The 22275-nt window shown below is 36.0% G+C and overlaps 1 protein-coding gene and 1 long non-coding RNA gene across 3 annotated transcripts in view; one reads left to right on the top strand and one right to left on the bottom strand.

Moving 5' to 3' along the window:
• Positions 1 to 22275, top strand: part of LOC310889824 — a 97796-nt gene that overhangs the window by 36814 nt on the left and 38707 nt on the right. The window lies entirely within an intron of this gene.
• Positions 6981 to 22275, bottom strand: part of LOC310889819 (uncharacterized protein) — a 51522-nt gene continuing 36227 nt past the window's right edge. For both annotated transcript variants that reach the window (XM_083817907.1, XM_083817908.1), the window contains 5 exons: positions 16924 to 17081; positions 15559 to 15601; positions 11613 to 11799; positions 8666 to 8801; positions 6981 to 7928 (listed from right to left, as the gene is read on the bottom strand). In XM_083817907.1, coding sequence (XP_083674033.1) covers positions 7829 to 7928; positions 8666 to 8801; positions 11613 to 11799; positions 15559 to 15601; positions 16924 to 17081 — 624 coding nt within the window. In that variant the 3' untranslated portion in view covers positions 6981 to 7828. The remainder of the gene's footprint in view (positions 7929 to 8665; positions 8802 to 11612; positions 11800 to 15558; positions 15602 to 16923; positions 17082 to 22275) is intronic.

The raw sequence follows: 22275 nt of genomic DNA on the forward strand, positions 1-22275 counted from the left end.
CGAAAGGGAATTATGCACTTCGCAAAAATGTTTTTGTGGCCCCAAAGTGTTTCCTGCTAAATATCTCAGCCCTCTGTGGAAAATGCATTGGTGAGCTTCTGTGGCTTTCCCTCTGTAGAATCTTGTATGTATTTTCTGCTGAACAGGGCAGAAAACGAGCTCCATTTGGAGTGCAGCTAACCATCTGAATAAATCATGCTTCAAGTACATGACCCCATTTCTTCTCAACGGAATATCATACTCTGCTAATGGAAGTGTTCTGGTTTCAATATAGCTATCTTTTTCCTGGCAGTGAAAGGAAAGCCTTGAATGCGGGCGTATCTGGCAATAAATATAGAGCCTTGAATGCAAACAAATGACCCATAGTGAGATACTAGCTATAGAGAGATTGCACAGCTGTGCCAATCCCTTGCTGACATGAGACAGCAACGAACTAGGTTACTCCAGCTTCACCTTCTGTGTCTTCCTTTGAAGAAATTGCAACAAAAGATAAAATGGGACAAAACTTGGATGCTGAAGGGGAACTTCATTTAAAGTTTAAAATCTAAAATCCCTCAGCCTTCGGAGAAATCTGAATTTTCAGATGCCATTGCATGCTAGCATTTCTTTGGTGTCTAAATAAAAATTCTGTCCAATTTCATAGCAAAATATGTACCTCTGTTTTCTTAATATATATATATATAGTCTAAGATTTGTCTAATTTCTGGGGACTTTCCTCTCATGATTCTTCAGGAATATTTTCAGACTATTTCCTGAATTCCCATTTGAATTGTTGTAAGTATAAAGATAATAGCATTTGATTGATATTACTGGAGTAACTTGAAGACTGAAAAGAGTAGTGTTTTACTTATTGTTTTTTAAAGCCAGAAGTGTAGTTCTTTAGTCCCAAGGGAAGAACAAGAAAGACCTGCATGTCTCAGGATGGAGGTAGTGCTTTCCCTATGCTCATATTTTTCTCACTGTTCTCCCAACATATTTTTCATATGAAGATAAAAGCAAAGCTGTCAGCAGTCACTTAAACTATGCCAACTGGTTTTGCGTTAGAGAAAATGAGGAATTATCACACAGTCTATTCTCTTGGCTCATAAAATGTGGCAGTTTAACATGCGTCTACTCCTGAAGTGAGGTTGGCAACAAACACCTGAGGGTAAAAACAGATAAGCTGCCACAGTTCTGCCACATTTTTTTCCAGCTTTTCACTGCAACTGGAAGCAGGATGCTTTAATTACAACACTGAGATGCAATGTCTGTGAAAGAGTGTCCTTAGACACATTTTTTTTTTCTTAAACAAGCTTAACACCAAGGCTCCTTAAGTTTACATGTTTTCTGTTGATGCCTTGAGTATCACCAAAGTAGCTCTCTTTCTAGATGTTGTTGTTATCGTTACTATTATTTAAACAAATAAGCATCTTTGTTTAACTTTTACTGTTACAGACACAATTTATAAGATATATATTATATATACATATCACAGGTTAACTGTCATACATCTATAATGAAAAATTACATAATGTGAAGTTTTCTTAAGAGAGTTCTTTCATAAACTACATATGAAATGATATTGAGAAAGCTGTGTTCTTTCATTACTTTGCAGCCAGACTCCGTTCTAAAACTTTTTAAACCCAAAACTTTTTGATTGTTTTTTTCCTTACATGTACTCTATTCTGTCTTGAAAAACATGCTCTTGTTTTGTGTCTCAAAATTACGAATGTAATCAATAGGATGCAAACTTCTGTTGCAAATACGGGTCTGTAAAATGCTAAGAATAGGCATAATCTTAATTTCTAATCATATGTTTAAACACAGAGAAGAGTGAGCATTTATTTAGTGGTATTGGATTTGGAGCATTCTGCAGATTTCACATTTCATCCCGCAGACCACTTTATGAAATATATTAAGAAAATTGAAGAACATATGTAAGATGTTGACATTCCAGTGTGCTTTTTGTGGTGGTGCAGTCACCCAGGAAGAACAACTATACTTGTGGTTTTACCCTACCTTGTCAAGAAAGACATTTTATTTATCTATTTGGCCTTAAAAACATGCCTGCTTAAAGATCACTATTTGAATATCCACATGCACCTAAAATAGTGCATAACGTAAGGTTACTTGTACCAAAAATTTCTACCTGTTAGAAAAATTGGAAAATTACTTCAATTTTTAACTGCACTTGACACCATCTACTGTTCTATTAGCACACATTTCAGATGCCAAGTTTTCCTTAGGACAAATGAAAATTTTCCTATCATTATTATCGCTATTATTAATATTGGACATCTGTGATCTTTCCATATTTTTCACCTTACCTAATGCCCATTCTTTCCCTGCTCAGGAGATTTTTTTTTTTTCTTTCTGTTCTTTATATAACTTTCTTTCCACCTAAGCCTTACCCAAAACACCTTTATTGCCTTTCTCTGTACTTAGTGCATGTTAATTATGTTTCCTCTGGTATAAAGGGTAAAAGCAGGTAATTGGATTAGTTGTTCAGGATAGTGAATGATAAAGTGACTAATCTGTCTCTCTCTTTCCTGCTATGTTATTCTCTCTCCTACTATGAGGAGACATTATTGTGTGAGTAAAGAAATGGTCATGCGCTAAAGAGAAGAGAAATATCAGTACTTCATTATAAAACAAAACAAAACAAAGCAAACACCTATAACAAAAAACAAATATCTCTCTGTTTTATGGAAAGGATGTGTGGTATTAACAAGCCCATTTTGACTTTTTTTTTTTTTAAAAAAAAAAAGGCCTGCCTGACTTGAAGACCATGGCTAGCATTTGTTCTGTAGCCAAATGTATGTCAAGCTAAGTGTACTATATCTCATTCTGGAAGATACAAGCTGATTGCTATAGGTTTCATAAAGGATTTTTATCTTGTGTGTGTTGGAATGGGCAATTTGCTGTGCAGAGCTTTATTTATTTATTTGTTTGTTTATTACCTTCTTTCTTCTTTGTTTTGCCTTTGGCACATCTCAGGATGTGGAGTTCTCAATTTGATAAGTGAAGATCTGACCTAGCATGGCAAATCCTGTGGTAGCTAAATGAATGTTAAGTCATTCGACCTGCAGTAGTAGTGAAAGTACTGAATACCCAGAGAAAACTCTTAGTCTTGAAATGGATTTTTTTTTTCCCCAAACTGCCAATAATGTTCAAATGTAACTAAAGCTTTGAAGCTGAAAACAATGTGAAAAAAATCATTAAAAAATGCAAACAAAAAGAATCTGTTCTGGAAAAAATACTTCCAGATTATTATTTTTTTTATTATTATTTTTATTTTTCATTTTGGAACATTTTAATAAAAACACTCAGGGAGTAAAAATGCCAATAGAAAGTGGAAAGGTTAGTGGAAAGCAATAAACCTTGGTAGCAGGGAGATCACAATATTAAGCTGAAAAAATACGCGTATGAACACTGAAATATTTACTGCTATTTGTAATTACAGTTATTTGGTTATTATTAGATCTCATATGCAATCAAAACTGCATAGGAGAGTGAAACACCACAGGGGAAAAAAATCATTGGAAATCTTCAGAAAAATTCCTCTGATAATGCATTTGGATCAGGAAGAAATCCCAGGACAAAGCAGGAGGAAAAGCATTGCCAGAGAAGTGGTGTGAATAGTGGTAAGAATAAAAATAAAATCTGCTGAAGTAACTAGGATTGAGACATTGCTAATCCCTCCACCGACAATTTTCTTGCTATTGATATATATGGAACAAAAATCTCTGTATATTTTTCAGAATATTTTTGGTGCTGGTAATAATGGGAAGAGATTGTGAGAGTGTTTTATGAAAATGGCAGCTTATAGATGGCAGCTTACTTCCTTAGGTACCAGAAGTACATAGATACTTTCTTAGGATCATGGTTATTTCATAAAGGAGAAGAGCCCATAGACTACACTGATCTGTTCTCAGTTGTACAGAGAAATGCACCTTAATTCAGAAATTTAACAGGCTTTTGCTTGGTTCCTCCTCAGTTTTCCTGGGTTAAAAATAGATAGTTTAAACAAAAACAAATAAATATGAAATTCTAGGTAGGTTTTTTTATTATTATTATTTATAAATAATTTACACAGTTTTCATAGTTTTTCTTCAGAATTTATGGTCATTTGTGAAATGGTAAGCTTACCATAGCTTGGCATTTTATTAGATTTTGGAAGTCAAAAATCGTAGAAGAGAGATATAAACCCTAATCAACTCCTTCAAATGGAAAACTTTCAATAAATTGCTGATTTACTATCCATTTAATTTAACAGCTCCAAAAAGTCTACTGTGTGAATGGATAGCTTTTCAATACAAGTAAGACGGTTCTCTTCTGTAGAGTTATATTGCACTGGAATTGTACTGACTTCACCAGAGTTATTTCTGAGACATTTTTGACATGCACCAATGTAAAGAAGTTCATTTTAAGTTTTCAGATTTTTGCAAGCGGCACCAGATAAAGCACAAATTCACAGAATCATAGAATCATTAGAGTTGGAAAACACTTATAAGATCATCTGGTCCAACCATCACCCTACCATATCATCCACTAAACCATGACTACCTCCAACGTTTCCTTAAAACCCCCCTGGACAGTGACTCCAACACTTCCCTGAGCAACATGTTCCAATACCTAACCACTCTTTCTGAGAAGAAATGTCTCTTAATTTCCTACCTGAACCTCCCCTGGCGTGGCTTGAAGCCATTCTCTCTAGTTCTATCACTAGTTACCTGCAAGAACAGGCTGAGCTTCACCTCACCACAACCTCCTTTCAGGTAGTTATAGAGAGCAATAACGTCTTCCCTGAGCCTCCTCTTCTCCAGACTCAACAACCCCAGTTCCTTCAGCCGCTCCTCACAGGACTTGTGTTCCAGGCCTTTCACCAGCTTCATAGCCCTTCTCTGGACACACTCCAGGGCCTCAGTGTCTGTCTTGTATTGGGGGCCCAAAACTGAACACAGTATTCAAGGCGCGGCCTCATCAGAGCTGAGTACAGGGGAACGATCACCTCCCTGGTCCTGCTGGCTACACTATTCCTGATACAAGCCAGGATGCCGTTGGCCTTCTTGGCCACCTGGGCACACTGCTGGCTCATGTTCAGGCGAGCATCGATCAGCACTCCCAGATTCTTTTCCTCTTTGCAGTTTTCCAGCCACTCTGCCCCAAACCTGTAGTGCTTTAGCCTTCCTGATTTTTTCTCTGCATATGCTGGCAACTTCCTTGTACTCTTCCTGAGTTGCCTGTCCCTTCTTCCACTGGTCATAAACTCTTTTTCTCCCGGCCACTCAGCAAAAGTTCCCTGTTCAGCCATGCTGATCTTCTTTCCCGCCTGCTCATCTTATGGCACATGGTGACAGCCTGCTCCTGTGCATTTAAGACTTCCTTCCTGAGGAACATCCAGCCTTCCTGGACCCCTCTGCCCTTCAGGACTGACTCCCAAGGGACCTTCCCTACCAGTATCTTGAACAGTTCAAAGTCTGCCTTCTGGAAGTCCAAGGTAGCAGTTTTACTGATGCCCCTCCTGACTGCACCAAGAATAGAGAACTCTACCATGTCGTGGTCACTCTGCCCAAGACACTCGACCACCACACCTTCCACCAGTCCCTCTCTGTTTGTGAAATTTATTGAAATTATGGTGGAAAGCACTTTAATTTATAGAGCACTTTATAATGATGAAAATTTGGTGAGATGTTAAGAAAAAAAGACCCTTTGCTGTAACATTCATTCAGACTGAACAGCTCATTTCCTTTTGCAACTTGCCATTGTGGTTACTGAATCTTTCATCAACACTCATTCTTTGCACCACACAAATTATATTTCTTCAAAACTATACAAACAAGACACTTTGCTATGCTGTGACTGAGGTTGGCTGCAAGTGACACTTGTTAAAGGGGAAAAACAGGCTTAGTAAGCTAGCAACATTTGAAGAGGAATATCAGTTCAGAGCTCACTTAAGAAGATTATCATAGGGTGACCAATCCTCTCAGCTTCTTTGTTTAAGCTTTTTATTTTTTATTTTTATTTTTTTTTAAGAGGGAGGGGAAGCACATTTGTTCTGTTTCGTCTTGTTTGCAAGAGTTTTACCTATTGATTCTTTTCTTCTTCCTATCTGTGAACAGCCACTTTAGATTTGATAACTGCTTCATAGGAAATGTTAACAGTTACTAGTTTCAAGTTAACAGCATTTGTACTTGATCTGTATGTTGCCTTCTCCAATGTCGAAAAGAATAAGAAAAATAAATCACTAATACCTACTTCATTACTTGTTCTCACAATCGTAGTGGAAATGTGAATTTGACTTCTGACCATGAAAATTTCAAAATGTTGGCAGTAAATGTAGGATGTGATCATGCTGACCAAACTTGTTCTCTTTCAAATACAGTTATACGTTTTATCTAAGAGCACAAATCTATTTAGGGTTGGGTGTCTGTTTTCAGAAAATTTTTTATACTACTTTTTTTTTTTTTTTTTTTAAATTCACTCAAATCACTGTAGCAAATCGTATTGACTGTGTAAGTGTTTTCTTTAAAGTGGCACCTTTAAGCATCTAAAGCATCTAAAGCTCTGAGGTCTCCTTCAGATTGGCTTAAATGTGAAGAGGCCTGAAAAAATACACTTGTGGTAGGTGAGGGAGCATCACTCACTTTTTTGCTTTTTATAGCATGGCAATTGGTATTTCACAGAATGACAACAAGGGCTACCAAGTAGCTGAAGTACTGCTGTGTTCAAGGTTTGGTGTGTTCTGGTGATCTCAGGGTCTAAGGACTGTCACAAGAAAACCAAATATAAGCCTTTGTAATAAAATCTCATGAACTGGTATTGTTCTTGTTGTTGTTGCTATTATTATTATTATTAATTAGTGTTATTATTATTTTGTCTGTATTGCGTATATACTTTTTTCTTTTCTGTACTTTGCTGCAGCACTAAATTGTAAATTTCTTAGGATGAGATATTTAGTTTGTACATAGTTTCAATAAATAAATGGAACTAACCTTTTACTATTTTATTTGAGTTAGTATTTTAGAAAGCTTGGAAAAAACACACAGATTTTTTCATGGGAAGAATTATTTTAATGTTAGAAAATAATGTAGCACACAGTGTATATGACCAGCTGCAATGACCACATATGTCTAATTCTGATATCCTTGTAAGATTTATGGTGCTGTTTCCTTCTGATAATTCTAGAGGAAACAGTGTCTTTGATTCTTGATTTCTCTCCATAAATTTGCAGTGCTGTGCTGCCAGATGGCCAAATCCAAACCACTTTTAAATTAAAATTTATGTTAATATAGAATGCACAAGAACAAAGGTATTCATCCATATCATAAAAATTTATTCCATTCCTCCAGGCATACAGTAATGGTATGTACTTTTTAGCAACTCAGTCAGCCTGTCCTATTCCAACCTTGGGCCTCACACCATCTATAAACCTAAAGGCAAACCCACATATGAAGCTTTGGAATGGAAAAAGCAAAAATCTTTGCAAAGGGTGCATTTGCAAATAAAAAGTGATGCAGATATAAGACAGGTAATATGAAATAATTGAAATATAGTGCTTTCTCTTTTGGTTGCATCAGATAAATTCAACGTCACTTTATGGCTTCAAAGCCAAAGTAGCGTTATGCGTGGCCTATGAACCCTAAAACTGAAAAGAAGCATAAAATAAAGATAGCCACAAAGAAGGCAATATTGCTTTAATTTTATTTACTAAAGCTTGCAAAAGATATGAATGTATAACAATGCTAAAGATTATCTGCTGCTAGAACATCTTTTGAGATGGGTCAAAAGACATAACACGAAGTTTTTAATGGAAAACAGAAATTGAGGGGGAAAATGAGCTTCCTTCTCACATCCTTGTCTCCTCCAGTGGTCTGTTCATGAAATCTTGGATTGCCTGGTGTAGGGGTAACCATTTATTAATAGATGCTTTCAAAGCTGTAATCCACCTGGAAGAAAGGAAAGACCAACTGTCTGTGATCAGTGTTATGCATGCACTTTTATATCCTGTGAAACATGTCTTTATAAATTGTGTTTGTGCAGACATTACTGTGCATATTGATTGTAGAGAAGCAGCAGACAAAGGAGTTGACTATAACAGCAGTGCATCTTAACACCAGTTTCCAGCATACTGAATAGCTTTGTCCTCTGTTCATTAAATTAAAATCCAATCCTGTAATTAGAAGGCTTTACACAAGCAGAACTCCCACTGACAGCTGTAGAATTTGGCTGGATTGTGATGACAGGATTCACCTTCAGAACATGATTTCATAGGCCAATTTTCAATTTTAATTCTAATGATCATTGTTGGAAGTAAATCATCCTTGAGAATGAGGAGGATATACATTCCATTAGTTTGAGCTTCTCTAATGAGAAGGTGCCATAGCTTTTCAGTTTAGTGTAATCAGCCCCACATTGTGAAAGGCACCTTATTCAGATTTCTTTCTGAACCTCTGCAATCCAGCTCTTCTGTAGTTTCAGCATTGACAGTAACAGAATTGATGACTCACACGTGCCAGCATGTTGTACTGCAGTGTGACTAAAGCTAGAATTAAAGGGAAATCTGAGGGAACAAGTGAAAACAGAATTAAAAGTTGTCAACAGATCTTCCCAAGCTACAGTGTTCCCACTTTCCTGCAGTCTGTCAAAAAATAAAAAAAAAAAAAAAAAAAAAAGCTTGGTTTACCTTTTGTTTTCGTTAACGTTCTCTGCACATAAGTAGAAAGTTTTAAACTCTTCAGATGGAGGTTTGAGTTCAATTACAGATCTTTTGGAGCCTAGAGACTGTTCACTCACAATATATCCCTGGAGGTAGAGGCCACCTGGTCAGAAAAAAATAATATACATCATGTATATTGAACATACCATTAATAAAACTGCTGCCCATTATATGCATACTGATGATTCTTGAAAAATTAATTTTCAGAAGAACTGTGTTGGGTGTTTCCATGGAATTATGCAGAATTTACAAGTAAAATATGAAAAATATGACCATTTGGTTTTATTCTGAAAATTGATCTGTAAATACTGTGGAGCTCCATGCTTGATCTTTCTACAAGATCTCCTGACCAAGTTCCTGTTCAAAATCAGAACCCCTTTTTTTAACGCACATATACATATATATATATTTTAATTTTATTATTATTATTTTCCCTCAGCTGCTTGGTGTAGAATTTAATGGGAGTTCAGTAAGCTCAGTTTTCAGCTCTGCCCCTGGTCTGCTTCAGGAAAGGTCTACGCTTCTTTGGATGAAAAGCGGTGTTCAGGCGATAAACCTTTTTGTTGTTACAAACTGAATTTTCTCTTGGTTAATACTCCTGTTCCCAGCTATTTTGGCACAAATGTATCTGTCTAGTTACTGGAACTTAAGAAACAGTTCTGTCACATTATGAAAACTTGCTCCAGCTCATGCTGTTTTGCCAGTGCCAACTTGAGAGATAATGGGAATATAAAGCCATAAAAGTCCATTCATGTCCCTAAAATCAGCAAGTATGAATATGACTACAAAAAAAGGATGTTGGTTTAGTGAGAAACTGACCTTATCTGAAGTATGGACATACTAAAAGATATACTGAAGTTATGCCATACTAAAAGTTAAGACTGAAAAGGATTACGGATGTGAATTTTGAGAATAGCTACATTTGTGCTGCAGTGAGTTTCTTCTATGCTAAACTCTTGTCCTCAGAACTGTATGAACATCCAAGATTCAGAGGTTTGATTTTAGTTGGTCAATTATAGCAACTGATTCAAGTTAAACTTGAAAATTTTGTTTTATCTGTCAGGTACTTTAGACATTTTACACACACTGAAATTAAAATGGTCTATATTTTAGTTCATTAAAATCAGTGAAATATGAGCTAAAGACATAGATAGAAGCAGTATTAGCATCATAGAGTGATGTCTATATACTGTCAATATAGTATAATTTTGTTTGTATGTGTAGTTCCAGCACAGTGACTGTATTTAGTACAATCTTCCCAACTTGCAGTCATCCACTTTGTCCAACATACAATCAGCAGTATAGTTTTATTTAGCTTGTCTTTGAATCTGAAGTGGCAAAATATTCTTCTAGCTTTTGATGTGCTTTTCTCTTTCTTTAAAAACTAAAGGGATATAAATTTCAAAGTTTAAAAGAATCCTGGAGTCAGCACTGGTTCTCCTTATTTAACATAAGTAGCTGGAGTGCCATTATAGGCCACGCCAGCCAGCTGTGAAGGAAAGGCATTACACAGAATTTGACACATTTTCATTTTAGCTGCTATTTTGTTTTTCAGATGTCACTTGACAACAATGGTGCATATATTCCCTTTGTACATATATGGTGAATAGCCAAAAGACCTATGGAGCTGATGGTCAGTATTTTTTTTTTTCAGTTCTCACATTTAACCACAAGAGCAACAAATTAATGCTACAGCATTGAAAATGATATGGAGGAGTGAGAATCTGTAGTGAAATTAGAAAAAAACAAGACTGGCAATAACAAGAGAGAAAACACTACTGTACAGAAGAAATTGTAAGTGGTAGAATATTTAAAAACCAAAATGACAAATTTAGCAGTAGGAGCATAGGCTTGGATGTCATAAATACATAATCCTTAATTTTTGCCTTTCCACTAATTCATTGCTTAACTCTTGGCATACCATCAGTGTCCTGTAGAAATTACTGGTCCTTTCACATGTGTGGCCTTTTGCAGATGAAAGGTGCTATGTAAGTGATATAAAGTGGAAAGCCTTATTGTTTGGAGAATAGCATAAACCCCAAGAAAAAACCCTTTAGCTGTCTAGTAAGCAAAAGTACAACAGCATTTCCTTTCTGATTCTATGTCTGCCAGCTTCCTTAGGACAGGGAGAGTGCATTTACAGGTCCTAATACCCTTCTGCCTTGGAAAGCTTTTTTCCTTTTTTTTTTTTTTAATTTCAATGAATTTTCACAGGGTTGTGCCTGCAGGCTCTCTTGAGTGCCTGAAACTCAGCTGCCTGAAAATCAGCTTCAGGGCTGCTTGGGACTGATGCCTGGTAACCTCTTCATGTTGCTGCTTTCATGGAGTGGCCAGACACCCTCCTCCTCTGAGAACTGCTAGACAGCTCCATGGCTTTTCAGCTTAGCTGCAAAGAGACATGCCAAACCCTGCAGCACCGACCTCTGCTGCAGGAGGGAAGTTCTGCCTGTCACTGGGAGGACTGCCTTTGCCAAGGCTGTGTGAAAGCCTGGTAATGGCAGAAAAAACAACCACAGGTTACAATGTCCCTTCCTCTGAGGATGTCATCTTAACACTCAGCAGTCAGCTTTTGGCAGACTGCCATTAGTGAGATGGAGTCAAGCCACTGTGAAGCGTTTTGGGAGGGCGACTTCTGTTGCTGATACGTTCTCCTGAGGAAATGTACACAGATCTTGGTCAGCTCTGTTCCAGAAAGAAAACTTCAGACCTTTGGACAAAAAGAAAAGATGGGGGGTAATGAGGAGACTCTTTTATTGAAAAGAGGTTGAGTTTAGTTTTCCTATGCTCGTCTTCATAAAACAGTGTTAGTTTGCTGATAGGAAACTTTCAATAATGGTCAAAGTTCTGTTTGGAAAACTGCAATGAAACACCTCTGCTTTGAGGATTATTTGAAATCTCTCAGGGTCACCCCTACCTTGGGCGGGTGTGGAGCGGAGAGTGGCATAGAAGTACAAGCAGCCATCCTTCAGAATGCAGTAGTGCTGAATCCAGACATCTTTGCTTCTGTCCAGTTGGTGGAGGAGCCCCAGGCACTCCGGGTTTTTGATGGCCAAGGGTGGCAGTGCAGTGTTATGCAGTGTGACATCTACCCACACGTGGTTCTGTAAAGAAAGCATGAAATTAACAGTTGTGGTAAGAAATTAAGGAAGGCCTGCTAGTATGAAAAGATACTGTCTCTGGTCCCCTTTTAGGAAATAAGCTTTAGTTGTGAAAACAATTTGTGAAGTCAACTCTGAATATGTAATTGAAAAGCCTATATTTGATGTCATATAGTGATTCACTTCTTCTCCCCTGTTAAAATAATTACTTTCATTTTCTGTATCTATTCTTTTTTTTCAGTATAGATTTTGCCAGTAGAAACAGGCATATTTCAAATCTGCATTTAGAAATTTTTTGATTGACTTCAGCAGTCTTTATTTTATGTAATCTGGCAAGATAAAGTACACCTCCTAACCTCTGCATTACAGAGGAAGTGTGGTGGTGTCTGAGGCCAGAATACAGCACTCAGACTTGGATGGCAGCATTACCGCAAACTAAGTGCTTACAGATGGTCTTCCCAGCCCTTTCTTGGTAGCAGGGTCTTCTCCATTACTAATATGATCTCATTGTCATTTCTGGGGTGAAAAAAAACCCACCCATAAAATACAGCCATTATATAGGTTATTTATACGAATCGAGAAAAAGAGTCAGGAAAAAAATAGTCTGTTGCTTAATAAGAACAAGTTGCCTAATGTGCGCTTGCAATATTTCTTCTGCTGCTTTAAATCTGAAAGGTGCTAGGAACTCAGTCTCTCCAGCAAATCCTATGCTTTTTTGCTTGTCTGCAAAAGATATTTAAAATTATGCATCAACCAGTACCATTGTCATTTGAAATTTAGGGGGAAAATGTGTGCAATATCAATAGCAACCTGAATGTTTCCACAGAGTTTTTCTTTTGCATTTATCTTCCTTCCTTCACTCTCACTCTCACTCTCACTCTCACTCTCACTCTCACTCTCACTCTCACTCTCTTCTCCTCCTTTCTTTTTCTTTCTTTCTTTCTTTCTTTCTTTCTTTCTTTCTTTCTTTCTTTCTTTCTTTCTTTCTTTCTTTCTTTCTTTCTTTCTTTTTCTTTTTCTTTTTCTTTTTCTTTCTTTTTCTTTTTCTTTTTCTTTTTCTTTTTCTTTTTCTTTTTCTTTTTCTTTTTCTTTTTCTTTTTCTTTTTCTTTTTCTTTTTCTTTTTCTTTTTCTTTTTCTTTTTCTTTTTCTTTTTCTTTTTCTTTTTCTTTCTTTTTCTTTTTCTTTTTCTTTTTCTTTTTCTTTTTCTTTTTCTTTTTCTTTTTCTTTTTCTTTTTCTTTTTCTTTTTCTTTTTCTTTTTCTTTTTCTTTTTCTTTTTCTTTTTCTTTTTCTTTTTCTTTTTCTTTTTCTTTTTCTTTCTTTCTCTCTTTCTCTCTTTCTCTCTTTCTCTCTCTTTCTCTCTCTCTTTCTCTTTCTCTCTTTCTCTCTTTCTCTCTCTTTTTCTTTCTTTCTTTTATTTCTTTCTCTTTTCTCTGTCATTTCTTTCTCTTTCTCTCTTTCTCTTTCTCTCTTTCTCTCTTTCTCTCTCTTTTTCTTTCTTTCTTTTATTTCTTTCTCTTTTCTCTGTCATTTCTTTCTCTTTCTCTCTTTCTCTTTCTCTCTTTCTTTCTTTTTCTTCCTTCCTTCCTTCCTTCCTTCCTTCCTTCCTTCCTTCCTTCCTTCCTTCCTTCCTTCCTTCCTTCCTTCCTTCCTTCCTTCCTTCCTTCCTTCCTTCCTTCCTTCCTTCCTTCCTTCCTTCCTTCCTTCCTTTTCTCCTTTTCTCCCTTTCTCTCTTTCTTTCTCTCTCTCTCTCTTTTTTTTCTTTTCTTTTCTTTTCTTTTCTTTTTTTTTCATTTTCTCTTTCTTTATGTCTTTCTATCCTTCTTCCTCTCTGTCTCCACAAGCCAATGATGGAAAGAGACCTGACAAAATATAGACAGCTATATACTTTGTTATGAACAGGGAACATGCTTGGACCTATTGCAGTGAAGTGCATAAGATGACTTTACTAATAATAGACATATGCATAAAATACTTGTAAATTCATTAAGAGAAGATTACGATGTTGTGTTGTGGGTCCTACCGTAATACACTAGCTATACTAAAAAGTCAGTAAAAACAACATAGCTAAAAAAAAAGAAAGAAAATACACTGTTTATTCAACTGAACGAAAAATCCATATTGAAGGAAGGAATTAGTTTGATACAGAGTGTTCATTAAAAGCAGAACTTCGGCAATGAAAGCAAAATATTAAATCAAACATTTTTTTCAGAAAAGGATATTGTTTGCTAAAAAAACCTAAAAAATATAAAGTGATCAGAAGTAAGACATGGTAGCAAACAAAGCATGAGAGATGTTTCAATATATAAAAAGGTGGTTCTTTTTATCTGAAAAGTTATTTTTGCATTTTACACTGAAGAATGGCTCTTTTGATGCATTTTAGTTTGTGTATATGTGCCCTTCTCATTTTTGGCTGAGACTATATTGTTTCTTTTGGGTTGTGAACATTGTGGACTTTTAAAATGATTTGATTTATTTGTGCTGGTTTTAAGTATCTGGATCCTTTGTATTCTTTTAAGCAACACTGTCAGGTAAAATAGACTTAAGTTTGGCTTTGTACTTATAATCTCATCTAGAAAATGAAGCTCAGATATATATCTTTGGTTTTATTTTAGTGGAAGAAAAATTACAGTAAGAAAAAAGGCTTCCTTTCATTGATTGGAAACCTATTAAAACATACTTCAAAAGGGGTCACGCCTATGCCCTGAGTTGAGAGAATGAAGAAAGATTTTTTTTTCTGCACTGTATTTATGCAGGTTATCATTTGTACATTATTATTTTATTTAAATTTTTATAGAAGATTTTATTTTATCTACCAAAAAGGTAGACTTTAATACTTATTCTGTGTTTGAGCCTCAGTTTCATTTTGCTAAAAAACAAACAAACAAAAAACAAGCTACTTTCGTAGCTAAACCCTTAAAAAAAAAGATTTTACAGATCTACAGCACATTCTTATAAAGGTGGTCTGTCTATAGGAGGAAAAAGAAGAATCAGGGGGCCAGGAAAGAGCAGGCTAAAGCCATTTCAACTCTATGCTTCCCAACCTGGAATCCCCTGAACAGGCTTTGCAGCTCCCGGTCTGGGGGCAGTCTGGGCCTATTTGTACTAAGTTATGCTGGACTGTGAAAGGTCTCTCTTAAGCAGCTCAAGTTCATATATGGCTATGTTTCTCACAGCCACAGGGACCAGCAGAGAGCATAGCTATATAAAGAGATAAAGAGATAAGTAATTTATAAGTTAACTAATCTCTCTTCATCTCATCAAATAAATGTTCCCCCCCCCCTCCCCCCAATATTCTGGCTGAAATGACAGGGGATAGCCTCAAAAAGAGGATAGCTTGCAATCAAGACACACTTTCAGGGAATATCTAAGAAGATAGAGCCTTTCTTTTCATATATTCCAAATAATATTACTTCAAGAAGCACATGCGGTAGTAAGTTTTCTCTCCAATGCTCATTCTCTTCCTCCCTCCCTTCTCACTACCCTCATTTAGGTCATGTTTCTGAACTAGCTTAAAGCTGCTGATATCTGGAGAGGGAACATTTCGATTCGTATCACCATATGGCTGCAAAACATATTTGCTGAGACACAATCGTGTGTACACGGCTTTCAAATTGGAGCTGATTCATATTCCAGCAGCCCAGAACAAATGTGTGCAGCTTCCAGTTGCTGTCTGTGCCTGGCCTTGCACAAATACATGTACGGTCTCTCATTCTTCTCCACAATCTACTGTGCTATGCTTTTCATATAAATAAAGCATTACCTGATGGACAGGATGAACTGCTTTCTCCATAGCCTCCAGCCACCTATAAAATGACCAAAACCAAGAATAGCTTAGTTCGGTAGAACAGAATAAATGTGCTTCAGTGCCTCTTTTAATTCCTGCGGAAGTAGACAGCTTTCAAAGGGATGTGGAATTTTCAGGACACATTCAAGGCTTGAAGATAGAAAAGTAGTGGATTAAATCTAAATAAATACTGCTAACTTGCAGAAAGGTAAGTCTCAGCTTGCTGTATAACATTGTAATAAATTAGAGCAATACTGCAGACAGGATGAAGGTATACATTTTGGACATAATTCACCATGTCAGGCTAAATGATCATTCTTGTGTCATTGTTATCATGTAGATATGGAATTTTTAGAAAAAATGAGGCATCCTGAAACTGGAGGTTTCAAAATAAAGCAAGATATTTGTTGTCTCTCTCTCTCTTTCCATTTTTTTTTAATTTAATTTTATTTCTTTTTTTATATCATGGACAGCATAGCAATAGGGAGTAGAAAATGCTGCAATATTGCTATAGTGGACGATGTGTTAAGTACTAAGATTACATTGAAAAGATGTGTGAATGAATCAATCTTAGCAAATGTCATCCTGCTTTACAGCTTTATATTTCTGGTAATGAACAATAAAACAAGGGAAAATTAGGCTGTTTTTAATACATTTTTAAATTAAAACCTATAAATCATTAATTATGTTTTCAGTGATTTTAGTCCTTTTGTCTGCTACAGTTTTGAGGAAATGCAGAAACATTTTTGAAGAAAATTTTTGAAAACTCTAAGAACAGCCTAAATTCATTGCTTATCAATTCTAATATGCTTTTGTGGCATGTTCACACTTTAAAATGCAAAAATAATGATGTGACAGAATGACAGAAGGGGAAACAGAAGACGGGATTGCATTTATTACTCGAAATATCCTTGTCAGGCAGAAGCAAGACCATTGGTGGGAAATGACCAATAAGCAAGTTTACATCCACAGGAAGATTCAGATTTCCACTTGTATATATGTATATATATTTTTTCCCCCTGGAGGTAACTTTAATAAGGGGATTTTGGGGAAATCCTGACATGAGTGTTAAAGACTTGGTGAAAAAACTGTTTTTTCTCATCAAAATAAAGACAAGATAAACTCTGAAGATAAAAAATATTCTTGAAACTTCAGAAAATAAGAAGTCAGAAACACCATCCTTCCCATAAGTAGTTGACAGTTTTATTGTTTGTTTGTTTTGTTTTGTTTTGTTTTTCCCATTGATCAAGGCAGGTCTTGCAAATATCCTACAAAAATTCAACCTTCCTCTCCCCGTCCCAGAATAACAAAACTGATCCTATTAAATGAAAGATCACTTACCTCTTCATTTCTTGGTTGGAAGTTGCACAGAAGTAGAAAATCCTGTTTCCACTTTGAGGTATACACTTAAAAACAAATGGTTTACCAAGAGTGGTATCAGCACCTATTTCTGCTCCTTCCAACTTTGTTACTTCCAGGGGTCTGCACTTCCCTTCATCCTGCCATTAGAAGGAAGAAAGCTGTGACAAGGTTCGGAGCTGATACAGGGCTGATCCCTGTGAGATGGGATCAACTCAGGGAACATTTAGAGGTGTAGAAGTTGGTGAATGGCCTTTCAAACTATTCTAATCATCATTTGTTTTAAGGATTAGTAGCCTCAGAAAATACAGCACAACACAAAAGACAAACTAGTCACCTTCTAAATTTGCTTCTTTGTTTCTGACCTTTATTTTTATTTTTATTTTATGTATTTTTTTACTTCATCAGAAGTTATATCTTTGTGCAGAAACCTCACTAGCTAGTCGTAAATATTCCAACTTTGTGGGTGCAGATGAGTAAGAATGGGTTTTTCAAAGTGCACTTAACAATTTAGGAGCATGAAGCTCTTACAAAGCAGTGCTGCTTGCAGTCTGGGTTTATGCTGAGAACCTCACATATATGTGCAGATAGAGAGAACAAAGGCTTATATTCAGAAACTAGTGAGTGTAATTTAAAAGGATGGATTTCAATTCCTTTGTAAAGTTGCCCTAAATATCAGCATATTTGTAACCATTCCCATTCATTTTGAACAACTTTCAACGGAAAGCCCTTCAAAATCTTTTTTACAGTATTGTAATGGGTTGAGTTAAAGCTCTTAGAGACTGAAGAATATTGTCAGTGTCTTTCTATATGGTTACTTATAAGAAGCCCTTTAACTCCTTAATGTAAGTAGGTAGGTGAAACAGTTCCTCCTCCCACCTTCCCATCACAACTCCCCTCAAGTACATGACTTAACTCAAAACAAAACTGCACACATATGGACAGTGAACCCTGGCTGTGTTTTAAGTAACAGTCTTAGTCCCTTGCTTTTAAGAGCTATGACTGGTGCTCCAGCAATTGCATCAAATTTTCCAGCCGTAAAATGGAAAACACAAGTTAATGTTGGGACTTATGAAGAGCACTAGTGCTGTTTGCAAAATACAGAGACGTAGTCTCACAGAAAACAATCAATTCATTATTTGGAGTTAATTAAATATTATCAGTAGAAGATGAATTATAAATGCGTCATGTAAATATTTTATTAAACTGGAAATAAACATATCCTTCTATGAACAAAATACCCACCTATTACACATATCTGCATACTTACTTATATGTTCATTGACACATATAATTGTTCCTTTGTTCTTATAATTTTCTTTAGGAACAAAATAACCCATAATACTGAAAAACACAAATAAACATTCACAAATGCATTTCCTAGATTCTGCTTTCTTATTTTTTCTTTTTTAAAATGCAAAACTAAAGTCACTACAGTAGATGAAGACAATCAGGAAAGTTGTCAGTGCTCTGTGACCTACTTTGCTTATAATATCTTCAGACACAAAAATATATTGCAAAGATAACATAACCAAAAGACATATTCCAGGTCCAAATCTCATTCCTACTATAGAGAATAATATGAAAATTTAGGGGCATAAAAATATAAATATATAATATAATAATATGAAAATATAATAATATGAAAATCTAGGGCAATAGAGTGTTATCCATCAGGATCCCACCTGTGATCAGTTTTCTGCTGACTGTCCTAGATTGTAGCCTGACTTCCAAGAGTTACTGCAGATGCTGAAAAGGCTATGACCGCTGTAATAGCACATCCCTATAAAATACTTTTCTAAACACTTTCTGTGATTTCTAGAATGAATGCAGCTAGAGCTCTGTGGCATCAAGAATGATTTACGTCCACTCCTTTTCAAATGAATACATCTAGGAAAGGAAAAAGATGGATTTAATACATTCATTGCAAAGTGAGACCAGATGTTCTTCATTGACTAAAAGACAAACTCCCTTCCCTAATTCTGAAAAGACAGAGGTAAAGGGCATTTCTTTTCACTGATGTGACTATCATAAACAACATCTTGACAGCATTCCTTTTGAAAAAAATAAAAAACACCTTTGTTACAAAAAGTGAAAAAGCTATATGGCTGAAAAAATCGTCACAAAACTTACTTGGTATGCCTGTGACTGTGTGTAACCCACCGATGATACAGCCAATATGGAACTTAATATAACTGCCAGCTGCTGTCTGAGTTGATGATATGTGCCATACAGATCTGAAATGAACTTCCTTGGATTTTTGCTACTACAATACTGTTCTGCACTTAAGTCAAAAAGATTTTTTGTTCTATCAGCTACTTCATGGATCCACAGCAGTTCATAATATCCAATATGGATGAAGTCCTCTGAGTAGAGGGCAGAAAGCATAAGCTACTTTGGTAAATTTATTCTATGAATAAAAATAGGAACAATAGAATAATAGGAAGCAACCATTCTCTTGCTGATAAGTTTTCTTCAGGTAGCCTTAGTTTTAGGGGAAATATTTCTGAAAATAAATACATAAAAATAAAAATGAGAGGTTAAAATTAAAGAGATGTAATAGGAAAGTAGGCATCTAGGCATCTCTTAATTTTAATGTACGAAACGGTCATTAGGGTAGGATATGTGGTTCGAGGTGGTGCTCACAAATCAGCCCTATTTAATTTGGTGTAAATACTTCCAGAAGATAAATGACATTCATAGCATTTCCTGAATGATTCACTGGATTTTCTTTGAGCAGAGGCATATTTGCTCTTTTAGTTAAGCTGCTTTGTCTAATAGAAATGAAAAACTGAAAAGACATATGAACATTTAATGCTATTTGCGGTGAAAGAAATCAGTCAACAACGGGAGCAACTATGAACAGAGATTAAAATTAAGCTACAAAAGACTGCAAGTACTAGGAAAATGGAATAGAAGTTACTGTACATAAAACAAGATCAAATCCTAAGAAAATAGTATAAGAAATCTAAAATACAAAGTCAAAACAGAGCACTGCTAGAAAGCAGAAAATGAAAGCTCAAGGGGCTGGCAGCGCAAAGTGTAAAGCAGTGACCCCTAGGTCACTGGTTCTGATTGGTTTCAGGTCAGTAGTGATATGACATTTTTTTACTCTCTAAATGTCTTCTCAAGACTTCTAAAATGTTTTCCTCTGTGTGCCCCTGTTTTCTTAAACTAGACTTGTCTAAAATGAGACAGGGAAATGAGCTTTTCTCTTTTTGCTTCTTATTTCCCATTTCCCCAACTTTCTCCACCAAAACTGGTGTGGCTGACTCTCTCTGCCACTCAGGCTCACAGTCTGAGTTGACCATCTAAATGACCATGTCATTTTCTGGTTTCCTCTGTCCAGCTACTCCCTGACTCATGGTGCTGCTTGCTTAGCAGTACCTCTAAGATCTTGCCTTCCATCTCTCTTTTTATTTTATTTTTTTTAATTTTTAATCATTGTGCTTTGTGGTAGGTTTGTTGTTGTTTTGATATTTACAAAATTACTGCTAGAGCACGTTTGCACTTCTTCTGTTAGCTAGGCACATACGATAGGCTAATGCAGAGGAATGGACTCTCATATGCCAGTGAACAGAGAGCTCTAGACTCCAGGTCTCTTTGTATGACATTTTTCTCAAATAGAGCTAAATTGTTTAGTTATTCATCTTGTTTTGCTTTAAATCTTTATATCTTTTAAATCCTTTATATCTTACAAAATAAGCAAAACTCCTCTGAGTTGAAGGGCTTAATTATCCCACACGTAGCTGTTTCAACTCTCAGATGATGTCCAATCAAGTGTTCTTGTGATATGATTAATCTTCAAATTCCAGTTGAGTCTTTTGCTGAGTTTGAGTCTTTTGCTGCAATTCATTGCACAATAGGTAATTAAGAATTTCCAGGACCAAGTGTCAGAGGAAAAACTATGGGTTACAGTTTTGAACAACTTGAATCAAGTAAAATATATCTGATTATGACTCTTTCTCCGGGTCAGGGTATGCAATGTGTTGGTAGGCCAAAATTCACTCATGCATCATATCAGCTAGGAGTATTTAACATTTATTAATAGAAAACATACTGCAGAAATATTGGAAACCTTGAAGTCAGCAACTCCTTAAATGTAAATCGAAAAATGTATCCTGGAGCCTTGGGAGTCATGGAAAATGTAGAGAAGAAATCAGATTGTATACCAGCTCTAAATAATGTGGCAGCTCCCAGACTGTGATGATAAAGCTCCAAGCAAGAATGAAGAACACATAGAAGTGGTATCTTTATGAGCAATGGCTCAGGCCTAAACCTATTTATAGCTAAGCCTTTTATATAAAGTGCTTAGGATTAGTGATGAATACACAGGCCTGTACAGCAGAACAAAGGACTGAATGTTTGTCTTAGATTGAAATGCTGTGAAGGGTCCACACATGGCAGGCAGGGGATTTCTTTCTTGCTATAATAATTGGACTCTGTACATACCACAGGAATCAAGATTCTTTAAAAGCATCTTTTCTTCTCTTTATTCTATTCTGCTGGGAGCAATAGAATAGAGTGCACACAAGCAACCAGAAGCATGTACGTACTGTCCGAGTTTCAGTTTTTTTGTAAGTACACTTTCTTTAAAATGCTCCTGTTCCCACGTATAGAGACACAATTCTAGAAAGAAAGGGGAACATTTAAGTCTATGTTTAAATTTTGTTTCTGTGCCTAGTGAGGGTTTTCTCTTCTCCTATGAGACCTGGGTGCAAAGAGATGAGTCTCAATATGAATAAAGGGTAAATAGAAGTCTGGAATCCAGCTGGTTAAAGGCTTTGTGTAAAAGTTGGTGTTGAATGTTATTTGGAATAAAAAGAAATAGCAAACTGTAATAGAGTTTCCAGGTGTTCTGAATAAGGAAGAGGGTGAGAAGGGAACAATTTACAAACACAAACATATCTTAACGGAGACAGCTAAGTAGCAGCAATTGTCTTTACAGAGGACCCACTAATTAAAGAATACTCAATGAGGAAAGAATTCTGCTTATGAAAAAAAAAGTGAAGGTTATGGACCCTTTGAATGTGAACTCCACTGTATAATTATCTGAGCAATATTTATTTGCCAGTGTGCTGTCTGTGTTAAACTGTGATAAATAGAGAAGACTAGATTCTGTTGAGCTATTGAAATGGATTGGTTTCTTAATGGAAACAAGAAACAGCCTAACATCGGAACATTTTGTTGTTGTAATTGTTGTTTATTAGGCTGGGGTCTAATTGCTTTTGGTTGTTAAGGCATATTAAGAATTATTAAAATATCTTCATTCCCCCTGCCCTTTCCTCAGCTTTTACACAGTCACTCACACTATGACTGACAGCCTCCTAGAGT

Source organism: Anser anser, assembly GCF_964211835.1.
Source record: "Anser anser genome assembly, chromosome: Z".
Taxonomy (NCBI): domain Eukaryota; kingdom Metazoa; phylum Chordata; class Aves; order Anseriformes; family Anatidae; genus Anser; species Anser anser.